General features: G+C 37.9%; 1 protein-coding gene across 1 annotated transcript in view; it reads right to left on the bottom strand.

The window, feature by feature from the left end:
* The window catches only part of si:dkeyp-72a4.1 (serum response factor-binding protein 1), a 73021-nt gene that overhangs the window by 16538 nt on the left and 36266 nt on the right, over positions 1–20217 (bottom strand). The window contains exon 3 of the mRNA XM_007572908.2: positions 114–553. Within this exon, the coding sequence (XP_007572970.1) occupies positions 114–553 (440 nt within the window). The remainder of the gene's footprint in view (positions 1–113; positions 554–20217) is intronic.

Genomic DNA, 20217 nt, shown 5'->3' on the forward strand with positions numbered 1-20217 from the left:
ATCAAGACAGGATACACTGTCCTGATTTCTGGACAGGAAGTGTGTGAAAAAGCAGACAGTGTTTAGAAGAGAAATACATCATCAGCATATTCTCAACATGTAGAACACCATACCTCTTCCTGGTCCAACATGTTGTACTGATGTCCGGAGCTCACACAACGACGAGGGTTCCAGCGGTCGTGGGGTTGACGGTCGTGCAAGGGGCGGTCGTAGATGGGGCGCTCGTGCAATGGGTGGTGGTAGGAGGGACGTTCGTAGGCAGGACGGTCGAAGGATGGGCGATCGAAGGAGGGACGTTCAAAGGAAGGACGCTCGAAGGAAGGTCGCTCAAAGGAAGGACGCTCAAAGGAAGGACGCTCAAAGGAGGGACGCTCAAAGGAGGGACGATCGAAGGAGGGACGATCGAAGGAGGGACGATCGTAGGAGGGACGTTCGTAGGAAGGACGTTCGTGTGAGGGACGGTGGTAGGAAGGAGCTTGGAAGGAGTGGGCTTGGGAGCGATGATGGTGGTGATGATGATGATGATAGGAGGGGGGGACGGCACACCTTGCATCTGGAAAAAGGAGAGAAGGTGGGAGAAAAGGGGAAGTTCGGGGGACAAATGGAGGGGAGGGAAGACAAGGTAAGTGAGGATTTTAGAAAGGAACAGAGTGGCACTTTCTACTCAGACATATTTAGAAAGTAATGAAAAGATCAGGTTATATGCATGCAATAGTATATGTGACAGGTTTCAAACTACAGGAAAGAACACGAATGTGAAGGAAGATGAATGATAAGGAGAACATTAAAGCATTACAGGCATGAAACAGGTTAGCATTTGTAAAGTGTCAGAAGGTGAAAACAGTCCAGAACATAGCCCCTCACAACAAACTCAATCCTAATGCATAAAAAAAATACCAAAAACATATTTTAGAAATGCATAATTTTAAAACACAAAACCAGTGTCTGAATTACTCACAGAATATCAAAACATATCTTCTGTATTTTCAGATTTCACATATTAACTTAGCCTACACATTTTCTGCCATGTCAAAGAATATAGAAAAGTTCGTTGGGATTGTATTTAAATTAGAGATGAAAGTTATTGATTGATTAGTTAATCTAAAGTTGATTGATCTTATCAATTGACAAACTTTTAATTGATAAGCAGTCATATTCCTTAAAAAGTAATGTTTTCTCTTGTATCAAGGGGACCGACCGCTGTAACATGAAGATCTACATTTTTAAAGTATGCTGAATTTTAAAAAAAACAACATAAAATTGAATTTTAACATTAATTTGTGTCAGCTGTGTTAAATACTGACTGACTAAAAAAAATGTTTTCTCACATTATTAAACTTAGACATTTGTAAAAAAAAAAAAAAAAAAGGTTGCTGAATGGAAAAATAAAAGATGAAAAAGAATACAATTTGCAGCTCGGCATAGTGAGTGCTATTACGGTATAACTTAAGGAGCTTGTCAAGTGTATATTTCAAAACATAACCACATTAAAATCATTTTTCATCCCACCGGAATCTGCTTGGACCGTTTGTCTGTCCTGTTGGGAATCCCTCCGCCGCCATTTTTACTTCTCTAATCAGCTGACAACCGTTATGGATGACCAGCGGCGCCCTCTTCTGGATGGGGGCCGCACTACAACACTAAAACAAGGTCTAACGTTATTAGTTAATAGATTTGAACTAATTTAAATCTAATAAACCATTAACCGACAATTACTAGTAAGTCAAATAATTGTTTGCGTCCCAAAATTAAATAAAATATGAATACTGGTAATTGTAGCACTGTTACAAAAGACAAAACATAAAATTAACAGCTAAGCCAAATCACTGCATGGCTTTTCTTTTAAATATAAACTATTGTTAGCATGGCGAGCTTCCACAGAAAGTTAAAAGAGACATTTTGACTGTCTTTGAGCCATTTCTTGATTTATGGAACTGTTTATGATCAATTTCTTGGTTGTTGCTGGATGGAGGATGGCAGGTAATTAGTGTGATCTGTGTGTTAAGTAGTTTATTACTCTGATATTATTGAAGATTCTTGTAATATTTATAATTTATAGCCAAAATAAATAAAGTTCCTTAAAAATTTGTGTTATGTGCCAGGATGCAAATTAATTAACTGTTAATTAAAAATGTTGGTGTTCTAAGAGGAATTAGTATTGTCCTGGACTATAAATCTTTGATTATTCTATATAACACGCTCATTGAACCACATTTAACATATTGTGTGGAAATTTGGGGGAATAGATACAAAACAAATTTACAGCCATTATACGTCTTACAAAAAAAATCAATCCGAATACTACATAAAGTGGGATATTGGGAACACACAAACCAGTTATTTATCAAATCAAATATGCTGAAATTCTGGGACCTTGTAATATTTAAAACTTCACAATTTATGTTTAAGGTCAGAAATCAGAAACTTCCACACAATATACAGGAAATGTTTGGTGACAGAGAGGGTGGTTATAATTTAAGGGGTGAAGGATATTTTTAAAAACAACATATTAGAACAACCAGGAAGAGCTTTTGTTTATCTGTGTGTGGAGTAAATGTCTGGAATGGTTTGAATGATGAGTTATAAAAAAAATACAAATTTAAACCAATTTAAAAAACTCATTAAAACAAAGCTTATTTCAAAATATGATATATAAGATGACTGCTTAATAGTCTATAATGTAATTGATGATATAAAAAGTATTTAAATAATTGTACATAAACATCATGTAAAATAGAAACAAGTTGTCTCTTTTTGATGTTCTGAAAGTTAATTGATTATAAATTGACAATTAGGAAAAGGGCAGGACATTATAAGATATTATATCTTCTACCTGCTCCTTTTAGAACAGAAAATATAAAATTTGCATGTCACATGGGCAGAATAATTTGTTTTACATTTTTATTTCTTAAGTTTGTTTCAATGCACTTCCGTAGTTTCATTCTATTTTATTTTGTTTTCTTTTTTTCTTGATTGTCTTTTCTGTCTGTTCTAAATGAATAAATTAATAAATAAATAAATTAATTAATTAATTAATTTGCACCATATGTCGATTTGTTTTACGAGGTAGTAAAACACTTGAGCAAAAGCAGAATAATTTTAATGCATACTATGTATGCAAACCAAGTATTTATTATGAAAGGCAGTTTTAGGATGTGTAGCCTACATTTATGCAGCATCTACATAATGCATTTTATGTCTGAAAAACTCTGAGAAAGTTTTAAAATCCTTTTTATGGCATGAAGAATTAGGCGAATGGCAAAAAAGGTTCAGCTTCATACTATTAAAGTGTACCTAATAAAGTGGCCAGTGAAGTATTCACTCACTCATCCTGGAGATGTAAGATCTCTCTCTCTCCATTTCCTTCTAAAAATGACAACTGTTTTTTTTTTTTTTCTTTAACAAGTCCTACTTCTGCCTTGCCACCAAAATCTAATCATCTGTTCCTTGGCCTGCGGCCGTCCATCCACTAAAATTAGCAGAAATCAGTTATGAGTTGTCCTGCTGACAGACTCACAGACAGAAATACAGAACTATAATCTTCTCAGCAAGGGAACAAATTATCTTCAGCATCATGTTTGATTCCGACTATCATTTCAGAAGGAAAGACTTGAATATTATATCTGATGCTCCACAATGAGAGGAACTGATCACACCTTGCTGAAGAGATTGACGTGAATTCTAGCTGTATGTTGAGTCTTTGTCCCAAGTAAATAATAAGTATGTAAGAAAATGGGCAAAGAGACTATTCTTTATTTGCAACTGACTAAATCCGACAGTTTTATTGCACAGTTTGTGGGTGTTATAAATCAAAGAACATAAAACACTGTGAATATTAACATAAATGCACCATATTTACAGTTTAATACTTTCACACAAAGGTTTTCTCATATGCCAAAAATAACTGACTTCTTGTAAACATTTTTAAGGGTGTGTAATTGTATTTCCTAACACCATCTTTGTGCCCCATTTATTTTCCCGGGACCTTTAATCTTCCTCAGTGTCACAATGGAGTAGAGAAAAAAATTCCAAATGAAGGCAACCGTCGAAAGGCAGGTAGCTGATTAAAATAAACAACACTACCAAAAACCAAAGTCAAACTGTATAGTAAACAATAACCCTAGATGTTTGGCAGCTAGTTGAAGTACAGGTGTGCTGACGAGTAACTGAAAGCAGGTGTCAAGAAGTAGGACTGCATGCAAAAACATCAGGAAGCTTTAGCTTCATTCATCAACCATCAGTTTAAATAGATGTGTTGTGAGCAAGTAGAACTTCAAATCCAAAATTGCTGTCAACCAGAGATCTCCAAAAAGCTGGCTTACCAACAGTAAACAGATGGACAAGAAACTATCTGGAGAGACTTTATGTAATAAGTGAAAACAAACAAGCCACTGTGACAGAAAATGAAAAGAATAAGACAGAAAAGGCCAGGAGATAGCAAACCCAAAAGAAAAACTGCATAAAATCATGTAAAACAAACAAGCATAAACACTGAAAAAACACAATGATGACACATGGCAAGTGGTGTAATTAGCAAATTAGGAAAGAAAGAGGAGAAAACAAAGAGCATCAAAAAGAACATTACTGTAAATAAGAAACTAATAAAGCAAATGAGAAAACTCTAAACATCAGAAGATTTCAGCAAAAGCAAACACACTGATGGGAACTGAGAAAAGGAAACAAAATACAACACAAACATTATTAAACCAAAACACTGACAAGGTTTTTGCAAGTTTTGGTGTCTGTTATTACAATAACATTTAGAAATGGAAACTGCTGGTCAAAGTTTATCAACGAATCGATTCTCCTCTCTTTTCCCTCAGCCATAAAGTCCCACTGCTTTAGTGTCTCAGTCACTGCAATCTAGATCAGGCTGCAGTGACTGAGACACTAAAATCTGCTTAGACAGATTTTCACTCTGGCCATAACAGAGTTTCCTTCTGATTGCAGTTTCTCAGTCAGTTACATTGTGATTGGAGTTCAATATATTGTTCAGCTCTAATTGAGATGTTTTTAATTGAGACTCTAGAAGATGTTATGGTAATCATGCAAATGCAGAACAATATATCACGGATGTATCATTTTCACATGATTTCTCACCAGACATTATGGTTAAAGTTTTGCTGTCAGTTTTTCTTATAAGCCTTAAATCATGAAGCCAAGCAAATGGCTTGGCAAATGGGCAAGCAAGTCCTCCATCTCAAACCCTGTTATATATTTTACATATTTAATTTACTGAATTTCAAAGTAAATCCTGGCTTGAACCCTTTGAGAGACTTCTGCAGTGTGTGAGGGAGTCTAAGAATATTTCCCCAGTGGCTTGCTCCGTTTTCACTAGTGAAAAGTCAAATTCTCTCTTACAGCATCTGGAGGCCATCGTACAAGTCCGGCGTGAACACACATTCACACATCCAGCTGCTGACGAGGATATGGAGGAGCTGCTGTTTATCAGTAAGCACTGGAGTGGCAGAGCGCGGACACTTTATGCCCTGGCAGTGTCCACTGACCCTCTCTGCACACTGTTTTTCTCTTCTTGTTTAACATCTTTGCATCTTAAGCATGAAAGGGACAGACTAACGTTTTGCACTTCTTGAGTCTGAAGAAAGAAAAGCTTGGGGCTCACAATTCAAGACGGCATGTGCAGAATGTCATAATGCATTACATGTCTGCATTGTCATTTCACATGTTCTCCCCACGAGTTCTCTAGTTAGTGCAGAGGAAACACAATGTCATGGTCTGAAAAGGGGGAAATTAATTGTCCTTGGTGGCTTATCCACACAGGGTAGCAGGTAGGCTGGCGCCTTTTACCGGCGGTCACTGGGCGAGAGGTGGGGTACGTCATGGAAAGATCACCAGTCCATCACCAGGCAACACAGAAGCACAGGATAGACCATCAAATATGCACAAATTCATAGCTAAGGGCAATTTAGTGACCAGTTCTGGACACCAAGGGGAAAAATTACACACGTTTGGAGAAAACATTCACTCTTCATGCAAAAAGGTCTGACTAAGACATGAACCCAGGAACTTTCTACAGCAAGGTGCAGCAACACTGCACCTCTGTCTAATTTTGAATTTCTACATGATAAAATATTGCTACATGAAAATCATGAATCAAACTTAGATCCAGTTCCTTTCTACCATGGTGAACAGAAGCTAAATAAGACAAGAAATGATGTTTGTGACCTTTTAGTCTCATATCAACCTGATGTTTTGGTATCTGGTTGGAGGCTTGGGACGCATTTAGTCATTGGTGTCAAAATGAAAACCTACATAGTGCAGATTGGTTTAAATATTTTTGTCTCATTCGCAGGTGATGGCAGGATGGAATGGGAAATGGACAGACACATCGGGGTTTCATCTGCAGTAATGCAGACGCTGTGTGTTATGATGAAGAAAGCTACAGTGACAGTTTTAACAAATATGTAAAAATCACATCGCAGCTTTAAACTCTCATTTCAGACACTTAGCCATCCTTTATGACTGAAAGGGAAGTTATTTCGTCTTTCACAGTCTTGCAAACATAAATTAGGAAAACTAATTTCAAAGCTTTGTCATTAGTTTTTGCTTTACAATTTCATGTTAAATTGTCTAAAAATATGCAATAGTCAGAGTCAAACTTCTTATTGAAAACCAAAGTTTATGGGAAACGGAAGTGATGATTAACAAAATGTTGAGGAATGATTCTAAATGTGTGAAATACAGCAAAGCACAACAAATTCAGGGAACTTTATTGAGAAAAATCTAACATGGATTTTCATTACACCAAAAAACAAAAGTAAGCAGATTTCCACATTGCAAGAATGTTGAAGATTATGTGGAGAAATAGAAGCCAATCATTCACATATTTGTTGGATCTGAAAAAAAAAATCCTTGCCTACACAATTCCTCATACTTGACTAGTGATGTACTTGGGGAGTATAACAGATGTGGTGAGGAAAGAAGATTTGTTTCTAACAAAGGTAATCCTGGTCGGAAGTAAAACGGGAATAAAGAAAATATGGTTGTATGAAAATGACTCTGAAAAACAAGAAAATGGGTACCTAACGCTGTAAATGCAGTTGAATGAGTAATAAATGTTTATTGTAAAACATTGTTGGAAGAAATGTCTAGACTGTTTTTACCTGTTCTGCTTCTATTCTTGTGTTTGTTTTTGTTTTTAAAAAGAAAAAGAAAACCAAAGTTTAAGAGCTGCAGACCAACCTCAGCACTTATAGTAAGTGAAGACAGATTAACACATCTTTTCCCTACAAAATACTCCCACCACCTTCCCCTGACCTGCTGGTATTTTCAAATAAAGTCGAGCAAAAGAGCTTAACGGAAAAGAGGATAAGAGGCCGTTGTATTGACCCATAAGCCAGACCCTTACGTCTTCAGTTTCAGGTTCTTGTACCAATTTTGACTCTCATTTTAGCCTTTAAATAGACGAATATGTTTAATTCTCAACAAATGCGAGGACTTTGAGCCACACTGTAAACCCAGATTTGAGAGATGCTGAGTGTTTGCACTGTGAGCCATGGGGTTGTTATCACAGACCTCCAGGGAAGTAGAGCTCTGTGTGGCACGCTCTCTCCAAAACTCAACTAAGCCCTCGAACTGAAACTTTGCAACTGTGCAGGGCAAAATCATGATGCCAAGATATTCACCATGGGATGGCAGCATGACTCATCCACGGCCAGATCTGCATTACTCTACTGTAGGCCTACCTCTAAACCCTGGAGGCTGCCTATTAAGAGCCTCCAAAGCTCACCGGACAGAATTTCAATGAGCAACTTTTTTTTTTTTTTTTGGAGTATGTCTGTTTGTACACACAGGGCACACGCAGCTCTCGGTTGCCGGAATATTCAGTAACGGTTTAACACAAGCAGAACTGCTGAGATGCCTCTTTTTGCCGCTCGTCTTCCTCTCGCTCACCCTGCCTTTCATTTCCTCTCTGCATCCCTCTTACTCTGCCTTTGTTGCACTCTTCTGTCTCTCTCTGTGGGCTCTTTTGCTTTTCTGCTGTCCTTAGCAGTCTACAAAAGGAGAAAGCCACGCACCAATCAGATGACTGGTCAGTCTTAGCCAACGCTGTCATTACTGAGAGCCAGCAGACCTAAATTTGATTCATACACATCAGTGATCACCAAAACAGCGCTAAAAATAAGTACAGCAATATTCCCGGGCAGCCTGAAGCAGATAATGTAAAGCAAAGAACTGAAGCTTCTTACTTACAGGAAAACGGCGTATAACAGACGTGTTATGGGGGTGACCTCAATTGCACCTTATTGCATTTTGAAATAACAGCAGCAGAACAGAGGCATAGCAGCACAGCATTTTAACATGTTCTGAGTCAGAGCATTAGGCTCCTGTCTGCGCTGAGCTAAAGAGGATGTCAGATGTCAGCTGTAAGGTCACAGAGGCCCAGAGAGGAGAGGATTCCTGCTGAAGCTGCATAACACTGACGCCATCAATCTGCCTCCCGCTGCAATGAGGGAACTCCCACTCATTACCCTTAAATTAGTTTGGGTTGTGCTAGGGGAATGGCATGGGAATGCTTGATATAAATAACCAGAATCTACATGAAGAAATCAAACTTTGCTTCATTAAAAGGTAATAAGAAAAAAATGTCAGCTTCATAGCACATAATTACCTCAATTTATCTGCAGGGAGTCAATGCGTTTGTTGATCAATACCAGCTACTCAGAGGATACCTCATCCGGTGGCAAGACCTCTCGCTTTTAAAACTGAATGTCTGGTAATTTGACTTTCTACTTTCTACAAAAATTCTACAAAGAGCTCACAAATTAAGAATTAGTATCAAAAGCTAAGATGGATAGATGAACTGGGCTTTTGGGCTTTGGTCTGCTTTCGACTGCTGAGAAGGTGAGGAAATCCGTGGTACTGGATAAAGCTGAATGAGACAAGATTTTAACACCACTCTTTAGAAAACTGGGAACTTTTTTGTTAAGTTAACAAATACAGATTTAACAATACATGCCCGTGTTTTTAATAATTTGTTATAATCAGTGTAAAAGGATCCAGTCCAGGCTTGACCTGTCAATACATTTCAGTTTTTATGCTAGATCTATGAGTCCTAATGAAAAAACTACCACAAACAGTTTTTAAAATGACCTATTATGCTTTTTTAAGCAGCTTAGAATAAGTCTAAGGGTTATGCAAAAAACATCCATAAAATTATTTTCACAAAATCATTCTTATATAGAAAGATTTTAGTTTGGTAAGCTCTTCTTATTTTGAGCCCCTTTCAGAATGACGCATTAGAGCCTCTTGTCACTCTAAATCTAAAAAAAGCTGCTACTGGCCAGTGGCCACGCCCCCAAACCCAACGTTTACATGAAAAAGGCAGAAAACAGATGTGCAATTATATAATCGTACATCTTTGCAAAGCAGAAGTGGAGCCTCCTGCACAACCAACAAGAATGCAGAAAGCAGTTTCTGGATGCTAAGTCAACAACAAAGCACTTGTCTTTTCCAGCAGCCATTGCACAGTGGTAAAACCAGCTGACAAAATGTGCTAGAGTTCCTCTTGGGTTGCTAAGTGACAAGCTGGATTCGACTGGAGTTGATAGGTAACGGCGCAGTGACTCAACAATCTGGAGGTTTTTGAAACGGCTCATCTTCCAGACACCAAAAAACATTAACTTATTGCCAAAAAGAAGCAGCTGGGTGTTTTTTTGTTTGTTTTTAAAGCTTCAAATGAGGGTAAAATTACTGTTTTATCAGTAATATTATTCACTACGAAACTAATTTTGTTATAATTCTACAATAAGTGGCCAGAATGTGTTCTAATATCCCCGTTATTTACACCAGCTGTTCTATCTCACATAAAACATGTTGGATGTATCCAGAGTTAGCAGTTTGGTAAACTGCAGGCGTTTAGGACAACGTTGCACTTCAGGAGATTGTCTAAGTTGTTGAAACTTGTTGCTTACTTTAATTTTAATTATTATTTTTTTTAGGCTCATAATTAATATTCTCTAGACACCTTTCTTTTTTGTCTAATTGTGAGCTTATACTTGTTCAGGCATGCCTGAAATAAACCCAAAACACAATTCTCTAATATGTTTTGCTTGTTTAAGCTTTTTATCTCCAGTTCGAGCAGAAAAATAATTCAAAAAAGATTGCAGATCATAATGGGGTATCGTAAAAATGTTCTCATGCTGCAGAGCATTGCTCTCGCAGCTATGAACCAACATTAGAGTCATGATTGAATTTTGGAGCAGAATGACACAGCAGTTTGCCATTTTTGCAGTGCCACAGGATACTTCTTCACATCTTTTTGAACAGCACAGTAGGATATGAGAGAAATGGGGTTCTGAGCAATAATGCATTTAAATGTGTCAGCCTGACCACACGTCCGCACTCTCCAACTTCAATACAGCCCAGAGGTCCATTCTGTTCAAGGAATACAGCAGCTACCTTTAGCACTAGTTCATCACTACAATCAACAATATTGTGAAACAAGCATGATTTCTGGTTAACTAATCCATAAAAGATGGGATTGGTCAGTTCTATTAAAAACTGGAAGTGACGGAGGAATTTATCCAATTAACTCATCCTGGACTTGGATTAAAATTTCATCTTTTTTTAAAAAGTATGTCAAACGAATGTCTTTGCTACTAGGATAGAGTCTTTTACTAACTTTCTGTAAAGGGAAAGTTTGATCTGAACTAACACAAGAATGTCTGGCTTCACCATTTGGCCTTCCATTTGCAAAAAGCTTTTCGTAACACTTTGTTAAAATTGCAACTCAATCAGATTGTCATTGTCCTTCTGCTCCTCTGTTTAAGAAAATAGATTATTATATTCTGTCTATAAGATTAATATTTTTCAAATTTGTATTTTTGTTTAGAATATTTTTGAATGTCAAAAGGATAGACCAATGCATTTAATCTACTTCTCTAAATCAAAGATGGAGTTTCATTCTTGCTTAATCACCTCAGAGCTTCATCATATCTGACCAGTAGAGGTCAGTTTTCTCTCCTGCACAGAGTAACTAAAGTTTGGAATGACTTTTCCCAGTTGGTAAAAGGCAGGTTTTCTGTAAAAACAAAAACTTTAAATGTTATTTAAATATGTAATTAATTAAACAATGGAGATTGTGACAGTTTTCATTGCTATATAAACTACTTTATAAATGTGTTTTCATGGTGTTATACAAACCCAATTGTAAAACAGCGTAGTTCAAATATTAAGAACTACGCTGTTGTTCTTAATATTTTTTCTTAATATCTTTAATATGTTTCTTAATTGTGCAGAATTAGCTAAACCAAAATTACATTTACAAGAATGGAAGGTTATCACTTCCTGTTCTGAAACATCTTTTCATAAAAAACTAGGCGCCGTTTATACCAGGTTAGAATCATGTTGTGATCTGGTCACAGCTGGTTTGCAAGGCTTTTATTCACACTTATATACCAGCATAGAAGTTAATCTGTCCTGGTTTAAACTGAAGGGCAACATACAAGATAAAACAAAATCTGGAGGAATGATGTTATCGTTCAAATTGTTTGTTGGTAAAGTTTTAGAGAACTTTTGGGAATCCTGTCCATCCTGTTGGTATAATACTGATCAGTGGATTATTAGGATGCAAAGCAGGTGCCAGAGATCCTGAAGTTTCATTTTGTAACAAAAGCTGGTCTTCCTGTTGGCGCTGGAAAAGTAGAGAATAATATCCAGGTTTAGATTAGCCTGAAAAACTCTTACTTTGAAACTATAATACTTGTTTTATTGTGTTTCCATCAATCCATCCGCCCATGTTTTTTGTTTTTACTTTGAAATCTGACTAAAATGTTTTGGTGTTTTTCCATTTACTGGCCTTTATTTTATGGGCTGTGCAGCATTTTTCTACATTGTTGTTACTAAACGTGCTTTAAAAATACCTTTAACTTGACAAAGCTATGTGGAACAATTCACTAAACTGCAGACACAGATTTCCGTTGCCTTTTTATTTCTACATTTGGGACTCACTGCGCTCCGTACATCTGTTATGCATGAGCCGCAGGTTGCTCTCAATTTTACGGTCAGCAAATGAAGAAATTCGCCAAATCAAAGTTTGACTTTCTGTTTTGCATCTGGGGGAAGAGTGAAATGCTCGTCCAAAATAAGTTCTCGTTCCAGACGGCCGACCTGCTGGGTGAGACCAGAGAAAGGCTTTGATCCTGTCCGAATGTTTCCATCTACAAGGAATCCTCTTCTAACCTTGAGGAGAGAGATGTTAGATGAGCAGGAGGGAGGATGGAGGGGTGAAGGTGTGTGTACATGCGTGTGTTTGTGACAGAGGAGCCACAGAGATGAAAGGGGGAGAGTATTCTCACCTATCAGATCATTCACCCAGCAATCGCACGGCGCGTCCCTGGCTCCCCATTGCTCACCCAAAGCGTCCACACGGCGTCACTGTTGCTGCGCTGCAAGCGCCTTGAATCCGCCCCCAACTCCACCACACAGGAAACAAGGTTACAGCCCAAGAGATGTCACTTCCGAAACACCCACTCCCGCTCGCTTGCTCGCACTCGCTCCCTTACGCCCCCAGCCTATTGCCATGACAACCGAGAAAAGAATAGAATATAAGTAAAAGTGTTAAAGAGACAGAGGGATCAGAAAGAACAGGGGAAAAAAAGAGGAATGAGAGAGACGAAAAGAGTGGGGGAAGATGGAGGGAAAAGAGTGGACTGACAGAAAGGTGAATGAGTGGGCGGGGAAAAGGGATGGATGACAGAGGAGAGAGAGAGGATGAGAGGATGAGAGCGAAAGGAGGCATGTGGTGGGATGTCATCCGGGGAAAGGGGAGAAGGAAGAGAAAGAGCTGCGGATGGTGTGAGGACAAACACGGAAGAATGAAGTGATGAGAGACAGAGAGAGGGAAAGAGAGTAGGAAGGAAGGGAGGAAGGAAAGAGCAGACTTTTTTGGGTATAGGGAGCCCACATCTAGTTCCCATAGCAACACAGCCATCCATGAAAAACTGACTTGTACCTCCCTCTCACTCACTTACTCTCCCTGTTTCTGTCTCTCTATCACTCCCCCTCTCCTTTCTTCTTGCCATCTTTAACTATACACACACACACACGCACGCAAACACACACACACGCACACACATGCACCATCAGCATAAGTTGGCTGGGTGTGCATGCAGTAATCCAAGCTATGCAACATTGTCAAACACATCAAAGGACACCAAATATACCATCAGGATGCTGCAACACAAACACTAATCAGTGGTTTTACTCCCAATAAGCGTATTCTGGATTCTGTTGAACATTTTTTACACAACAATGCCCATTTTTGACAACAAAGTTATTAGTTGCTGCAGTTGTTCCTCCTGTCCAAGTTGGCAGAGTTAATATTCCTAATGCATCTGCACTGTAAAGGTCTGGTGTATTTTTTTTAGTTAATTACTCCGGAGTCGCTGAAAAATATGTCATGGAAAGAGCACTCCAAACGGCAGCAGTGGATGGTGGTAGGCAAAGTTTTCCATCAAGACTGATGGAAAACTTGCAACCAGGTTACAACATAAATCAGACAAACTTTTGTACTGCTAAACTTTCAAGTTATAAGATCTTGAAAGGTGTGCTTTACAGCAATCTAAGATGCTTTTCATTCAAAGTGGAACCATGAAGAAGAAATGAGGACTAAAGCTGCAGCCAGTGAAACACAACATACTCTGGTCCTACCGCTTTAAAACAAGCATAAATCACCACCACTCCACCGTCATGAGTGACATTTTTACAAGGTGTTTGCAAACCAAACCTAAAAACCATGCTGCTGTATTTGTCTTAGAGTGAAAAGATTTTCTCCTTCAACTCTTCCAAACAAGCTTTTTTTCTAACTGTTCTGTCATGAACTTAAATATTTAGCGTTCCACCTGAAGCCTGTAGAGTTGGGGTGAATGTGATGGGATACACACTCCAGCTGTTTCAAATCTTTTCACTCATAAATCATCTTTTTTACACATTGGATTCAAACCATTTGGAAATGGAATAATAACTTTATTTCCAGACTGATGGGCAGAAACAATTGCTTCTTTATGGGCAATATTTGGGTATTTTCCTCTCTTTGGCTCCAACCCCTACCCAATTCAATGTCTACCCAAGAAACAGAGGAATTTAAATGAACTCTGAAGACTAGTTCACAATCTGGACAGAATTATGCCAGAAGGATGCCGATGGCAAAAAATATTGTAGTTTCAATGGAGTTTCTCTGAAACTTTTAAAAGGAGATTCAACCAGATACTTGGACTTGAATGTAAAGTCAGATTCAAAATTTTAAGATATGTTCCAATAAGGCTCATTTGTCAGATTAAATATACATTTTAAAAATAACAACCTTTAAGCAGGGCTGCATTAAAATGAGCCAACACTAGTTGAAGCTGCTTTATGCTAACCTGACATGTAGACCACACATCTGTTGAGCAACATGAAGACAAAGTTGAATCAGAAACCTTAAATCTGCTTTTTTTTCATCCACATGCATGCTGGAAAAATGCATTAAACTTGTGGATTTGTGAGTGATGCCCATAAAATAAAGAGTATTTTTTTCTAGTTCTCTGAAAGGCATAGAAAATACTTCTGTAAATAAATCTGCTTTACTTCTATTTCTAAAATATCTGAAACTTTCGATGCTCTGTGAATAACATAGATAAAAGAATTTAAACCCAGCAGCAGTGAGAGTCTCCAACGCAGAGAGATGCAGAGCAGAATACACACTGAGATCGTCAGCTGACAAATGACAAACTGACCTTGAGTTAAAAAAAATAATCAAAAGGCAATATGTTTAAAGCGGGAGGGAATAATCGATGTGGCCACCATCTCGCCATGAATCTAAAGCGGTCCAACTTTCAGCACCGACTCCTGGCAGCTTTTTCCCGGATTTCCTCCTCCCCTATCCAAGCCATCTCTCACCTTCTCCTTCAGCCCATCTGCTTCTCAGCTTCCCACAACTTTCCGCTCTCTAGCTCCCTCTGTGGCGCCTCACTTCTGGATGTGACCCTCGCTGTCTCACCTCCCTGTATACATTTCATCCATCTCTGTTTAACGCCCTCTTCTCTCTGTTGTGTATGTAACAATGGTGCCAACTCTCCCACAATCCCATCTTTTCTTCACTTTTTTTCTCCTTCGCTTCTTTCTCTCATTTTTTATCACACTTTGATGTTATTATCTAATCTCAGGTATGTTTTAGCTGTAAATCTGAATATTAAAGCAACTTTCTGACATGAAAACACTTTTAATTGTTCAAATTGTCAAACTTTTATAAGCATTACGACGTTAAGTTGCTATTGTTGGGAGGAAAATTATTCAACCAGTAACACAAATACCCACAGTATGTCCAAACTAAGCCCTATTTATGTACAAAATTCAATGCAACATCATTCTAAACAAGAGAATATATGGAAGATTATAAGGGTCACTGAAAAAAGAAAGAATACTGTCATTAATCTTTGAATTGTTACTTTAATCTCAGAATTTTGTGTCAATCTATGTCAAAACCCAAATAAATATCCAGACATTCTTAGAAGTGTGTGAGATGTTGTTAATAATGTGGTTATTTTCATGCCTCTTCCTCATTGGGATTTTAAAGCCTGCACTTTATGCACACCGTAAGCCTGTCCCAAATTTACTTGGTGGATTTGAGCTAGACTAGATTTGCCTGATGGTGCATAAACAATATAAACATTTGTGATTCTTAGAAAAAAGTCATAATTCAGATAAAAAGGTCAGAATGCTTAGGGATTTTTTTGGCTTGGTGTTGTTTTTTTCAGTGGCCCCTAATCCTCTTCTGTAGGAATGAGGTGTTAAAATGTTGGAATCTTTTCTTTAGATTTTGCAGCCAAAAACAAAATCCAGAGTTTAGACCCTTAAAATTATCCCAACTAGTAGCATAAATCATGGATTCAGCAGTTCTGAAAAACACAACATAAAAACCAATGGAACATTTTGCAGGTGACTTTTTAGTGAGGAATAAAAACATGAAAAGAGCAAAGTTCATGGCTAGGGATGCTTGGTGCCAACAGGATGTGCTGCCCCCAAATGGCCAGAAAACGAATGTGTAATGCGGTCCAAACAGCACAAGTGAATGACGGGAACAGCTTGAGGCCATTCAGGCTCTGGCTGATAGCAAAGTTGGCCTATTACAGCTGCACAGTCGCTGCTCTTTCACTCTACAGCTCCCACTCACTTACACTCACTCCCACAATTCTCTTCAGCTCCCTCATTCTCTGTTTTCCCTTCGCTTACCTAACGTCTTTAATGCTCTTATTCTGGCTGTGTGCCTCTATCACAGCAATCCTACACAGTCTGACAGAGCATGGAAGTTGTTTTTCTGATATTTTCACAGTTATGTTATATATGGACTTACAGAAAGACTTTTATCTTCTTAAATGTGGTTTGTCATTTTCTAAACAAATAAGCATCCAAATCTAGAAAGAAAAATCTTTCTGATGTATTTCTGATTAAAAAAAACAAACATATAGTGATCATTTTAGCTCCTACTGAACATTTTGCGCTTTATTTAGAATTAGTTCAGGTGAGAAAGTAAATGCAATCATTTTTCATGTTTTGCATGTTGCATGTTTGTGAGTCATATGCAACTTTTCCTGACATAATCTGAAAAATAAACACCAAAAAGAACAACAGGAAGTCTTTTAGACATCATCAACTCTTGCTCCCATTGGATGAGAGGATTCAATTAAATTAAATTAAAACCTTATTAAAGACACTGTATCCTGATCCATAGTAGAGATAAAAAAGAAAAAAAAGCAAAAGAAGAGAGAAGAAAAAATAACAGTCATCAGAATTACATGGTTGTAGATTTTCATTATATTTTCAGATGAGACGTTAATAATTGGTAATTGTAATTAGTTGACTTATCAACAAAAAAATTGAGCTTACAATTATATCTTCCTGTAAAAAATCTAAATAGCCTCCTTATATTAACCTTGTTACAAAAAACAGCAACAAATCTGATGTCAAATAAAAAAGATTTTCAGTGTTTTTTTGTTTTTTAACAAAATCACAACGTCTGTGACACTCTCCTTGCTGTGTAGCAACTCGGTTACTAAAAGCTGCATAATTTGTGAACGTCAAGGGCAACAACAGTACATCCAACTGGCAAAAACATGATACTGACACAGAGCGTGAATCCATGGTACTTAGAAATATAAAACATGATTCAATATTGTGTCTGAACAATCCTCTGTTGTGGGACAAACAGATTTTATTAAGGCTACATTTCTGTATCAGACATGTTTTTTACTGGTCCGATGTAATATAGTTTTAAATGTCATGTTTTTATTAACTGTAAGCAGAAAATCATTACAATTAACAGAAATAAAGGCTTTCAAACATCCATCTGTGTGCAATTAAAACTATGTAATGTGTTACTCTAAGCGATAAAGTTCCTGGAATAAATGCATTGAATGGGTTTATCATATGTGAAGAATTTTGGAAGCCAAAAACCAGATATGATTTTCGCTTCACAGTTGTGCGTGGTCTTGTGTTATCATTGCATATACGTCCTGATTCAACTCACTGAAGTTTGTAGTTGCAATAAAACATAATGTGGTAAAGTTCAAGGGGTTTTGCTACTTTTCCAGGCCTTTGTAGATTCATATTATTATAATTTTACTGCTGAATCATAACTCAGGTCCAGTTTCACCATAAATGTATTCCCTACATTTTGTTCCCTCTCTATTCTGTACTATGAGCTCCCTTGTGGACTATCGTCTCTACTTTGACTTTGGATTCCTCCTGCATTTTGCGCTAAACAATCTGGCAGACTACAGGAGGAGAACCAGGTTACTCTGCAAGTCCCCTTTCACTCAGGGTGTGAATAAATAAACACTGTGGGGAAGAAATGAGACAGTGGACATCCCTCTGTGAGCTCCGGCTTCATTCAGAGCTGCAGGCCTGCCTCTTTTTACTCGGCTTTGAAAGTGCTAATGTACTGAGAGGCAACAGAGCTCTGACTGTAAATGTTAGCCTTCACTAAGGCTGATTTATACAGACATGCTGCAAAGATTTACCAGCTTTTTAAAAGTTTAAACCTGGTTTATGTTCTCTAACAGAGTGTGGCGCTCTATGGGGTTTATTACTAATTCTAGTTTGAAAAAAATGAAGCCTTTCTTGCATACATATCTATTCCAGAGTCTGAAGAATATCCATTAAGGTAAAACAATGTCGGTACTTTTACAGAGATAGTGTGCATAATTTATTGCACAGGTGCATCAAGAGTGACAGAATCCTTTTCATCTTGCTGCTGACCTCTGCAGGTGCTGTGGAGCGCAGAGCAGAGATTGGCCAAGCAGGAATATTGATGTCAGGGAGACCTTAACAGTTGCCCCTGTCCTCCAGTAAAAGTGCTGCTGCTTCTGTTCAGCCTCTCCCCTAATTTCACTGACCATTTACACAGACGGGGCCCCTGCATTGGACAGGAGCAACGCAGCAGCGTGAGCCAATATGTTATCTCCTGCCACCCATAATTGAATTTTTAGTTTCAGCACTTCTAAAGCATAATCAAAAGTTGCTTTGGTGTAACTCTCGCAGACTGCTGCAGAACATACGCTTAATGTTATATCTGTTACAGCTACTTTACTGTACTTTACTTTAATACAACTTTTTCTTCTTAAAGTAGTCGATTCTTCAGCTTCATTGCCGCAGAGAGAATCCTTAGAGAGAGTAAAGGCTCTCATTTCATCACTTGCCCAAATTACAGGGAGCTATCCCATCATTTTGCATATAGCCATAGCATATAGTTTCCTACTTCTTTTTGGGATGTACGGCAGTGTGGTCTACAAACATTTATGGAAAAATTTAAAGGGAAAATATCTGATATTATTTACGATTTCTAGTGTTTGCATTGGCTTCTTATAGTCTGGCATCTCCATATGATATGAGGTGGACTAACTGCTTTCTCAGGAGGAGTTTCCTACTTGTTCCTCTGAAAGGAAGACTCTGGGCGCTTGCTGTAAAGATTAATTCTCACAGCTGCCTTGGGAAGAAGAGGCAGCTGGGGAGAAGGAGACATGAGGAACTCTGCTTACGCTGCTGTAGGTTGAATGAATATATCTGAGCCAGGATCTGCAGACGGGGAGCCTAATCAAACCAATGCAATCCATGAGTAACGACAGAGCTATAAAGGCAAGTGGATATCATAAAATGTGACACAAATACTGCAGATAGGATTCCTTTATTCAAGACTTCATCTTATGTAATCAGAGCAATGGAACTAAGACAATAAAACCGATGATAAATATTATCCAGGAGGTTTATGTTTATGTTTACTGAGCTCCCCATTAGCATCAGCAGCATGCTGCATCTTTTGCATCTTCTTGGGGTCAGTTTACACAAAAAAAGACAGATTACATTTACAAAAAGTTACACTTTATCAAAATATCAAATTCTATTTTCCATCACTTAATAAAGGCACAGTCTTTAGTTTAAAATAGGAAATATTTTAGATTTCCAGTATATGCTTTGATGCTCTCATACGTATAGCACATACATGCACAATAACATCTGAAATTGCTTAATGTTTTGTGGTAGTGAGCTCCATTCATGCTTTGCTCCAAGCATCACTGCTTTACATTCTGACAGAGTGAAACAAAATACATAAACAGAAAATATATAGAAGTATAAAACACTACTTAATGTTGCATCTGAGCAATAGCTAGCTAGCTATCTTGTGCTAAACAAAACAGCTACAATAAAATTCATGCCTCACAGTGTATGTGAGGTATATAATATTTGCAAAATACAAGATCATTTTGTGAAACAGGCACAAAAACAAGTCACTTTGTCAAAATAGCCTCATTGTACAACAATGTGCTCTTACATCAGGGAGCCCAGCTCCAGTCCTGCCAGTTTTAGATATCTCTGCTCCAACACGGCTGATTCATGGTCCGACTATCTCCTCATCATGCCATGAAGTTCTGCAGAGGTTCTAATGTTAATGAACCATCATTGGACTCAAGTAAGACCAGTGTATGAACTAAAACATGCAGGATACTAACACTTGAGGACTAACTTTGGACACCACTGTTTTACATAAATGAAGCAGAAGCAGAGACTGACAGCAGAACCTCTGTTTATCAGAGGTTAACAGTAAGTGTTAGATCCACTTAACACTTACTTGCAAGCTTTCCATTGTGGTCACCTCTCTTACAATACTCAGTTAGCTCTAACCATGTATAGATATGATACTAAGTGCTAAAGCATAGCTAG

Source organism: Poecilia formosa, unplaced genomic scaffold, assembly GCF_000485575.1.
Source record: "Poecilia formosa unplaced genomic scaffold, Poecilia_formosa-5.1.2 Scaffold310, whole genome shotgun sequence".
Taxonomy (NCBI): Eukaryota; Metazoa; Chordata; class Actinopteri; order Cyprinodontiformes; family Poeciliidae; genus Poecilia; species Poecilia formosa.